Source organism: Lonchura striata, chromosome 3 (genome assembly GCF_046129695.1).
Source record: "Lonchura striata isolate bLonStr1 chromosome 3, bLonStr1.mat, whole genome shotgun sequence".
Classification (NCBI taxonomy): domain Eukaryota; kingdom Metazoa; phylum Chordata; class Aves; order Passeriformes; family Estrildidae; genus Lonchura; species Lonchura striata.
Window position 1 is genome coordinate 69,239,238 of NC_134605.1, and position 11,346 is coordinate 69,250,583.

At 34.8% G+C, this 11,346-nt stretch overlaps 1 protein-coding gene across 2 annotated transcripts in view; it reads right to left on the reverse strand.

Annotated features, from left to right (window-relative positions):
- Positions 1-11,346, reverse strand: part of FIG4 (FIG4 phosphoinositide 5-phosphatase) — a 52,064-nt gene that overhangs the window by 19,266 nt on the left and 21,452 nt on the right. For both annotated transcript variants that reach the window (XM_031504394.2, XM_077782276.1), the window contains exons 8-16: positions 10,800-10,900; positions 10,164-10,326; positions 9,544-9,641; positions 8,673-8,806; positions 8,105-8,221; positions 7,669-7,714; positions 6,353-6,501; positions 3,624-3,790; positions 715-853 (exon numbers count right to left, since the gene is read on the reverse strand). In XM_031504394.2, the coding sequence (XP_031360254.1) occupies positions 715-853; positions 3,624-3,790; positions 6,353-6,501; positions 7,669-7,714; positions 8,105-8,221; positions 8,673-8,806; positions 9,544-9,641; positions 10,164-10,326; positions 10,800-10,900 (1,114 nt within the window). The remainder of the gene's footprint in view (positions 1-714; positions 854-3,623; positions 3,791-6,352; positions 6,502-7,668; positions 7,715-8,104; positions 8,222-8,672; positions 8,807-9,543; positions 9,642-10,163; positions 10,327-10,799; positions 10,901-11,346) is intronic.

The window sequence follows — 11,346 nt, forward strand, 5'->3', positions numbered from 1 at the left end:
AGAGCTCACAAAATGAATAAAGATAAAGCCAGCCAAAATCCTAAGAGATTATTTAGTTGACAAGTTGAGTACTGTCCTTTTTGTCAAAATGGATTTTTTAAAATGCATAGTATTCATTGTCTTGAAAAAATTTCCCTCTGTGAAGCAATTGAATTACTTTAAAATTTTATACTTTATTACTTCTGTTTATTACCATGCAACTACAGTGGAATGCAAATGAAGAAAAATAGTCTTAAAACAGGCTAGACATAGGCTGAAAGGAAGGTAGAAAATCATGGGTTTCTTGGTATGCACAGCTGCAGACTAAGTGCAGTACACAGAAAAATAAATGTTATCCTTATCATATAGTCTCAAATTCAACCATTAATAAATCTGACAATGAATAATGCACCTCTATACTGCTTAGTGAAACTGTAGTAACTGTACTTCAATGCGACACTGAAGCATTTTACACTTCAGGATGGAATATCATATGAAATTAAGCTTCTTTTTAAGTACCACAGGAAAATAACATACTAAACAAATCCTTTGAAACACCAACATTCAGCATTTTTTGGTAATCTCTTGAAGGTGTTTTTTAAGCTTTTGTATAAATATAAAAAACAGTAAGCAAGTTTTTGACAGGCTGACTTAATTATTTGATTAGCAACATGTATTTTTTACAATGTATTCGAGCAATACAAAATGAAACAAAAAAACAGAACAGCAAAATACCTTTGCCTGGTCTGTGACAGACTGAGGGTGTTCTTGTGATGCAAATAAAAATCAGTGGGAAGTTCCCAGAGATGTGGCTTTCCTTCTGCAGGCTTGAACACTCCCAGAAAGAGATTAATAGAATCTTGCCTGTCCGCATCTGTTAGACAAGAGGCACACTTAAGACCAGGAGCACTGCACAGCTCAAGCCCATTCAGACACTGCTTCTCTTTGCTCCTAAGAGACAGAGTGTCTGTGTCCTATGACTGCTGCAGGGCCCTCTGGGCTCCAAGCAGCACCATGGAACTTCATTTACAGCAGACCTGCTACACTGCAGGGCGTGTGGGGCTGCTACCAATGCTGCCTCTTCCCTTGGCTTCTCGCTCAGGAGCCCAGGCTTGGCAGAAGTCAGACCTCACACTGCAACTCTGGCTCCCACATGTGTGCATGAAGCACATGCATGGATTAGGCATGTTTCAGGAAATCTGACATACCTTAGTGAATTTACTGCAGCCTAAATAACTGAAAAATGACTTGATGAAATTAAACAACATCCATACAACACAAGGTTCCAAAAAAACATACAAATGATGAATTCTTTGGGATTGTCTTGCCAATACATAGTAAAATGATTAAATTTCACAAACACCTTTTAGTAATTTGGACTTCTTTCCTGTTGGTTTAAATCATCAATTTAGCTTGTCATATTCTAAGCTCCACCAAATTATCACTCGATACGTGTCTTACTTTTTTTCATCTGTAAACTTAATTAGTAGTAATTATCCTAAGAGTGTTGAGGTCAACAGATGAAAACACTTTCTTATAAGACTAGATTATTTTTAGATTCATGTATTTTGAATGACAGATAAACAGTAATGTGTGGCTAAGAGATTTCTTTAGGAAGCAGTGAAGAAACCTCTTTCAACCTTGCTCTGAATCATATATACAATTCAGGTACATAAAATACACGAGCATTAAAAAAATGTTTCTCAGATCAGAAACACAAGGGAATGTTGATTCATGAACTAGCTAGCCCTCAGATTTTTATTTGCATTTTAAAGGATATATGATTAACAGCAACAATAATAAATGCAGTACAGCAAATCAGCATCTTGGTCTAAAACTGTTTCCTTTTTCTCTGCTTTCTTAGAAAACTTAAAGAATAAAATGATCTCTCTTAATGTGCCACATTAACAAGCAAGCTGCTGCCATCTAAACAGGCAGTGTTGGACAATGAACCTTTAAATTTCATTGAAATAAATATTTTAAAACTCCATACTCAAAATGCAATAAAGTAAGTATGACATTGAATGCTACATTCCAACAATGTCATCTTCAAACATAAGGAACGCATACAGCACCAAAAATATATGCCTCAAATGGGATCAAATACCAAAACCATAAGTAAATTGGAGTAAGTGTGTAGCACCTTTAAGAAAATTTCATTCAAAGACAGTACTGACTTCAGTAAAGACTAATGTCTGTTTTTGTACTTTCCTACAAGCTCATTGAGATGACAAGATGGACCTTTTTTTCTAAATTTTTTCTTGTTTTTGTAACATCTTTTTTAGAACGAATTATTTCATTACTAGAAGACATGCGTATCATGACTATCCTTGCAAGCAGAACACAACCCCAAATGTGAACGTAGTACTTTGCTCAGGCTTCTGCCTAACTATTTCAGTGGCTGCCATAAAAGTGAACAGCTCAGAAATTTGTTCCATCTTCTATCACATCTTCTATCTTCCATCTTCTGTCACAGTACAGGTGACACTGCAGGTATGCTACCTTTGGCTCAAAAGAATTGATGAAGCCAGACTTTATTGCCAATGCAAACAATAAAAGACCACATCACTGAAATAAACAAGTTCTCCATTTCCCATTTAGTTTGGACAAATATGATAAACAAATTACGTGAGTTACATTCGGAAAAGTTACTCTGAATGGTGTGCTCTCAACATTTGTTATATATACAAAAGCAGTAATTTTAGCCAAAGAAATCAGAGATTACTGAAGTATTTCTAGTCATTGTCCAACTCACTGTTTTAAAGTTCACAGTCTCTAAATAATTACAGGTTACTAGGACAAAGGAAAAAAGGGTACTTCCACCCCTGGCTATGCTACTTTTGTGAAAAAGATTAATAGAGGACTGACAGAATATGTATAACACAGTAGCACTCAGTGTTTACCTTTCTGATATGTCTTAAGACTGTCCTTTGACCATTCTTTTAGATCTTTTGCAAGACTTCTAAACACACCACAGTACTTTTTCTTGTTGCTTTGCATAAGGCTCAGTGTTTTTCAAAGTTTTCCCTTAGCAATGCTGCCCAGAAGAAAGTAGAACACTCGGTGTTCAACTAATCAGTGATATGAGCTCATAAAGGAGTAAGTTCATATTTTACAGCTTATTTAACTGAAAAAGACTAGCTTTTTAACTTGTTTTTTTTAATTTTATTTTGTCTTTTTTACCACAGATTTAACAGTTTGTAGCTTCTGTTTATACAAAGCAATTACATGCATTACAGCTTGCTTTGTTTTGAGCTCTCAGAAACAACATAAGAAATACTCCACATGAAGCCTTCTACTCATGTTTGGATTTACCAGTATCCTTTTACTTGCTGAAAACATTTTGTCCAACATTTTGAAACTCTGTAACACTTACCTGCTTCTCTATTGATCTACAAATGTCACTGACAGATGCAGTGCTACATGTGTGCATTTTCTAAACAAAGGGCTGCCTGCTACAACACAGGATAAATAAATATATCATAAAATCAGATATGTTTATCAGAACCTATTTAAGATGTTACTAAATTATTTAGAAATTATAGTATAGAGGAACTGTGTCATAAGGTCATAATGCAGATTATTGAAACATCATGAGTAAGATGTTTTGTAAACAAGGCTTGAAAGAAAGCACTTAAATTTACCTGAGAAAGCATTACTGTAGTATCTTGAGAGTGTTTGCATAATATCTTTGGAATGCTGAGTCCATGGAGCAATCTTTCTGTAAGTTTTTACTCTATGGACAAGCTGAGAGCCTCCATACTGCAGAGAAAGCGTGTCCCCGTGATCTTCATATAATTCCTCAAATAATCTGAAGGAAAAGCAAAATGTATCATCTATGAAACTTCTGAGCAGAAGTTTTTAAGAGAAAATATAATAAGGTCTTTCTACAAGTGCAATAAAATTTCTTCACCTTTACTCAGATAAATATGTGAAAATTTTATTCAGACATAATAATTCCTAAGAAGGTTTAGACTGTGAGATTTTTCATTACTTTTTAATATAAAAGAGGTTTACACAGAGTATGCAGTTCTGTAGATTCAGGAAGAAGATTAACATGTCCTACTACTTAATGAGGAGAAAACAAAATAATTTATCTTCATTAACCAAGGCATGTTTAATACATTAAAAGGGACAGAACATATCAATATCTCAAGGCTATATTTCCTGTTGAGTTCACCAGGAATGAAGTTAGCGTAACCTTCCAAAAATCTCTGTAGTTACAATAATGATGACTCAAAGGTACAAAATGAATAAACATGACTCGTAAGCAAAGTGTATGGAAGTTAGGTAACATTTGCCGGAGCTGGAAAATCTTGATGTAAGCAGAGAGCAAAAACAATTGGCTAAGAATTGACTTGAACAAGGAGAGCTGACTAAAAAAGCAAAAAAGAGTCCTCTGGCATCAAGAAGTTGACACTATCCAAAATGGGACTAGTCCAGATAGCAAAAATTAAACAAGCTTCCTATCAATGACAAAAACAAGAAAACAATCTCGGAAAAAGAGGCTATTTTAAGGAGACGGTGTTCAGTCTAGAAGATAAGAGACTGGAAAGTGCTTCTCAGAAATCGAAACCATGGCCTTGCTTGGGCAAGAAAATGACAAGGATGGTATTCTGCTAAAAAGACTGGAAGTTTAGTTAAGAGGCAAAAAACCTCAAACCAGAACAAAACAATCCCTCCCCAAAATTAAAAATTAAACCCAGTCATTAAACCTGTGGGAATGTGTTCCAAATCAGTATAGGAAGATAAAAGTAATTCAGGCATCTACATGTTATACCCACAGATGAAAGAAGTCCTTGAGGAGTGATAAGGAAGATAGAAACAAACAACAAAATAAAATCTAAAAAAAAGGCAAGACAACAAAAGCATTGTTGTCTTGCTCAAAAACAAGACAACAAAACCATTCCCCTAATAAAGTTTCCAACAAATGGGACAGTATTGCATATGCAACCATCTGACTGAAGTTCTCCTGGAAAGGAGCTGGATGAAGAACATTTATCTGAGCAGCAAACCAATTTTTGTAAAAACTAAATAGCTGTCCAGCAAATCTTCTGTCCAAGGTCAAGTACAATAAGATCAATTAGGAGCAAACATCTGCTAAATAACTTTAAAAAACAAAACAAAAACCCCAAAACAACAGACAAAAAATGCCCAAAGAAATAACCCCAAACCCACTTGCCTCCACAGTAATTATTCAGAGATCACAACACCATGTATGAGAATCTCATTTGTTTCTTTGGGTTTGGTGGGTTGGTTTGGCTTTTTTGACTAGTAGCCCCAGGAGGCTGCACAGCAACTGGTATTGGCAGCAGGAATTATTTATTCCCAGAGGTAAACCTGCAGCTCCCAGCAGCTGAGAGATGGAGGATGAGACGCACTGCTAGCACACCCAGGAAGCCACCAGTGGGTGCTCTCCCTGGCCACTGGGCAGAGGCCAGGAGCCACCCACCTGTACAGTGAACCAACATGCTTGCAGGTGAGGGGGTTTTTGCAGCACATACCAGCTCCAGGCACCAGGCAAGTGCTGGAAACTAATGGGGAAAAAGAGGAGAAGCTGAAGGTATATCTCAAGTGAAGGGGACTGAAACCTGACTACTTGTGGTTTCTGAATACAAGTTAGGTCTCCATGCTCTAAAACTATCAAACCACTAATTAAAATCAGCAATGAAGCCATAAGTTTCACAGTCACAGCAACAGCTTAAAGGAATAAACACGCAGCGCCTTAAAGACTCCTACATAAATTTCTGAAGCATGTGTACAAGTTAAGCAGCTTAGTTCACCCTTACCCCCAAGGCATTTCAATACCAATGCTGGGTTTTCATAAAGAGATTGAGGATGCTTGTATGAGTACCATTAACACTTGATCTGAAAGAATGCTGAAAAACTTTTCTTCAATAAATCAAAAACCATTTAATCTTCCCAAAGAAAAAGTAGGAAATAGCAAGGTAAGATGTACTTCTATACAACTACTAGTTTGGCACTCTTGATGAAAGTGTGTATTTACTTCAGTTTTCACTCTGTCAGCATTTTGCCTCAAGCAATTGAAGCAAGTGTAAAAGACTGGGGCGGAGGTTTTCTTAAATTTAGTTCTAAGGAAAACACATCTCTTTAAATCTCTTTTATAAAAAGAATTAAGTCAAGCAGTTATATTGTAAGACTGATTAATATCCCATTCCAGAAAATCAAACTTTCAGCATGACAGGATTTTCTCTAGATTTCACGTATGAAAGACATTTTAAACTTGGATAAATAAACATGAAATCATTCCAGCAGAAATAACTGTACAGTTCTTCTACATGGACATAATTCTCCATAATCTGACTCAAAATTAAAAATGAAAGCCAAGACACACTCTTTTAATCTATCTTACCTTACAGCATCTGTATCAAATTGTAAATTTGGTTTATCAATCAATCCCAATGAATACAACTGGTAGGCCAAAGCACACTTTCCCACCATAAACTGGGCTGTGTTAGTGCGATCTAAACAGTCCACACAGTTGGTTCGAAGGACTCCAGTCTGGTAAAGCAATCCAAATAAAAGATTTATCTTAGTCAACAAATTACAATGCTCATTATTATTACTTTTTTACTACTAAGTCTTATCAAATCTCAAATCATGTCTTTACAAAAATTTCTAATAAAAGTTCAAAAGCAATTAATCTCTAGCAAGCTACATCAGATGGCTGTCATGCCTATTTTCAAAATGTTCTTGTTATCATCACAGCAACTGGATGTTCCTTTAACTCACAAACAGCCCTGAAGAAGTCACAATTTGGATGTGACTCACAAGATGTCTAGTCAGCGATGAACTGTGATCTGAATGCTTACACATATGTCACTGGTGACTCTCAAATTACTAAAGATAAAATAATCACTTTCCTACTACAGATAAACCTGTAAGATTAACATTAAAAAATAACTAGGTTTAATTTTTTTTAATAGATAAAATTGTATCTGCTCCGCTGTTTGTCCGCCCTCAACAAACATACCCCAGTGATCAGCTAGTACAGGAATGGTCACATGCTCTCTAACTTGCAAGAAATACAAAATTATGAATGGCAAGTCAAAGCACCTACAGCTTCTTAAGAATATGACCCGCGTTCAGAGTACATAAGCATACATTCAGGTATAAATAATAGTGTATGGTTTTCAGTTTCATCAGTACTTTTCTGACCTTAAAGGAAGACACGTTTCTAGTTTTATTTTCTTTTAGTGCTGGAAACTGTAACAATGTACAGAATATTCAGCATCAGTGAAAATGTCAGTAACCCATGTTCACGTGCATGAATATGTTACCAGGGTTAAGTATGTGCTTATTCCTCACTTCTTTTGTAGAACATTTTATGATGCAGTTTGCTAAAATAGTGCTGGTTTAACTTTCACTGCACTGGTAATATTACAGACTAAACAGTAATGGAAACCAGTTTAAAATACAAGCATTTCTCAGACTAAGTCCAGCAAAGATACAATTCAAACACCATAAGGTTTTGCGGTACTATGCAAGAACTTTAGGCCCTAATTCTCAATCAGATTTATAGGAAGGGCAGCCATAATAATATGTACTATAAATATTAATTTAAGAGCACTCTGTGAGTCACCAATCAGGCATTTAAGTGAAATGATTCACTGTTCTTTGGGAGTGCTGACCTACATCACTATGAGCTAAAGAAGTATATTTTAGTACCTGCAAGCGACCAGTGGAAACAACACAACCTCCCAGTTCTTTCCACCTGAAAAAGAAACAAAACAGAGTGACTTTCAAATTGTTTCATAAAATAACAGATCACATCATGTATCGATCTACTCAGTGACAAATAGTTACTTCTGGATTTTCAGGGACTTAAGAGTTCATCTGCAGCAGTCTAAGCAAATACAGTTTCTATTTTACAAAAAAAAGTTTTACATTTTGTATTTATAAAACCATAAAATCCACTGGTTAACAATAGACTCAGTAACATTTAGATGACAATTATTTTATTAGTATGCCTCAAAATAAGTCACTTAGTAATTTCCAAATTAATAAATCTTAAAATAACAAACAATTTAATAAACGTAGAAATTCCAAACAACTTTCTAAAGAATAGGTGCTATTCATTATGCATCAAATAATTTATAGGTACTTTTCATCTGGACGCAAGATACTGCAGTAGGAATCAGGTCGATTTACAAAAAATCCAGTCTTCTTCACTGCACTTTCTGCAATCACATTCAGTCTGTCAAGGACATTGCAAAGTTTGCTGAGGAGAAGGAAAAAAAAGAGACAGTCAAGATACATTAATACTAAAAAAAATCTCTATATATAAAAAGCTTTTCAGTAACAAAAATTATTTAAAAATAGGACCATATCACAGCTTTATTCATTCAACAATAATTATGTCTATGGTTTTCTTAGATTTTACAGGGGAGAGAGACTAATTGTATCTGAGCAATTTTGCTTCTTTTTGATAAAAAAATATTACTTAAAATAGAACGGGAAGACATAAAAACCCTAAAACTCCTTGATTTTTACATCACACTGATTTTTCTCTACCAAACTTTCTGTGATTCAAAAATATGAATGAGGCAGAAAAGGATCCTCCTGAGTCACATTCCCTTGTTTTGTTTGCAAATTGCTGTTTTGTTCAGTAACATTTGCTTCCATATGTGCATTGTAGCTACAAGCACTAGTACAGAAAATACTTTTTCTACCTTTTAGTGTATTTGGCCATATCCCAGGGTATATATATAATTTCATGCTCTGGGGGTAAGAACTGGTTGAGATATGTCACAGCAGCAACAAGCTCTTCACTGAGAATCCTTTCATGCTTTCTTTTTTCACGTTCCTTTAGCAAAAAGAAAAGGAATTTAACATCAAAATTTTCATTAACAAACATATATAACCCATATACACGCACACATACACATATGCATGTATAACGGAAATCAAAAGTGGAAGCGGCAACAACAGCAGGCAGCACTTCATAAATAGTACAATTAAAATAAAAGCAGAAAAGATAGAAAAATCTGAACATTCTAGGTTTTTAACGATCATTTTGTACTAATAGTAAAAATCACCTGTTTCAACTGTGCATAATCATTGGCTGAAAAATGGTATACTGAAAAATGGTATGAAAAATGGTAAGCATAAAGAAGAAAACACAGAAATAAAAGTGGCAATGTAGATGAAATTGAGAACCACAAAAGAGAAGCAAAAACACAGGCAGAAAGGGAAGCATCCTATTCAGTTGTGGAATATAGGAGGACAAAGGGAAATCCTTCTCCATTACTGGCAGGAGATGGCAAACAACAGCTCCCATCTCCCAGTCTTGCAATAATTTTTGAAAATTAGAATTGTGTTGTCAATGCCTGAATATAACATTTGTTTTCATAGAACCACAGAATGGTTTGGGTTCAAACAGACCTTAAGGTCATCTAGTTCCAACCTTGCTTTCAATGGAACCATACTATTTCAGTAGCTATTAGTGCTAAATTAAATTTAGTAATAAATTTATTTGGACTTCAAAAGAAAGAAGCGTAATATAAAAAATCAAACACACAGAACATATTCAAAATATTGTACCTTCACAAGATTCAATATAATAATGGGAGAGCCAAATCTCTGAAGCATTTGGTCAAAGTGAAGAGCAGCAACATGTGCATAAGGATCTGCTTGGTCCACTGAAACAAACATATATTGAAGCTGTAGAATTTTCCCTTAATAGTACTCTTCACAAAAGATGCATTAATTCTCTGGTAGTAATGACACAGTTAAATACTTTCCCCTCTTTTCATGCAAAAGCTGTTAAAAAAATATTCCTTTTGCTTCTTAAATTTTCATTAAATGCTTATAAAGAACAATTATGCTGGCCCCATTAATCTCAGCTCAGACATTTTCCACCATTTTCAATGGGTTTAATATTTCATCCACAACACTAAGATAAATGTAGCTAACTTCACACACAAAGTAATACAAAGAAAGCTCACGTCTTCAAACAGAAACATTTCCTATTTAATTTCTGAATGTGAAGTCTAAGATGGAGATTTCTTCCGTAATTTTTTACTTTGAATTATGGCTTCACAAAGCACAAGTGAACAGACAATTTGTTCATTTTTGCAAATTCAGTTTCACTTATTCTTTCAGATATTCCTTTAAGACACAGCACTAATCATAATCTATCACAAAAAATAATTTGTACACACGTGTTATGGGTGGCTTAGGCATCATAGTTGAAATATCTTGAGACCAGTACAGAGGGACAGACCCTCGAACCTGAACATAGGAAGAGTAACTCCCCGCAGAAAATGACATAACTGAAGCATCATAAAGTATTTGTTCAGTTTCCACTTCATTAGCAACATCTCCCTAAACCAAACAGAAATACACATATGATGTAGACATGACATTCAAATCTGCATGCAGTACAGAGAATTGATCATAACAAACACAGCACAATTAAACTGTGAGGCACTGAACCACAGTAGTGAGAACAACATTCAAGGTTAAAGTCCCATTTTTCCCCAATGAATATTACCATTTTAAAATTTTTTAACCTCAGTTTGGGAAATAACATTATCCCTAAATGTAAAAAAAAAAAAAAAAACCAAAAACAAAATGAGTGCCAATTTAGAACAATTAAACTTATAATTTTAGGAACAACTTTATTATGCCAACAAAAAATGTAATGATACCTGCAATAACATCATCTAAAAGCATAATTTATAGCCAAACCCTTATCAACCCTCTAAAACCATTTCAGCTCCTCAGCCAGTCAAGTTCAAGCTTTCATGCTGGGGAGGTGCAGGAGGAAACAGCCCCTAAAATCATATTTCATTTACCTCATCATTTGATCCTCGTTTCAGAAAACGTGTTCCAGCAAATTTGCTTGATCTTCTGGCTATCAGAGTGACATATATAGGGCGACCATATATTAACAGTTCTTGAAAGAGAAGTTAAGGTTTACATGTCACATGCAATTTTCTGTTCACTTACTTTAAGCCCAAAAAAATAAGTTCAAACAAAAGTCTATGAAACTGATAGATCTGATTTACTGAAATCTCACCCTAACAGTGGTGAGTATCACTTCCAGATTTATTTTGCAGCTGGAAGAGAACATTGCCCTTTCCAACAATCTGTTTTAAGAACTTTGAAAAGTTAATCTACATTGCAATACATCACCCACTTTTCAGAACCTATAGAAGAGAGCAGCATTTCTATTTTATGAAATTACAATAGAGGTGAAATAGATACAAGATACACTTAGCACTGCAAATGATGTTTTTGTGAATACTGGGATTAAAACGTGGGAGCTTAATTTTCAGGTGAAGTATATTAGTCACCCTCTAATTATTTGTTTAGAAAAATATACAAATTTGCAACCACTTA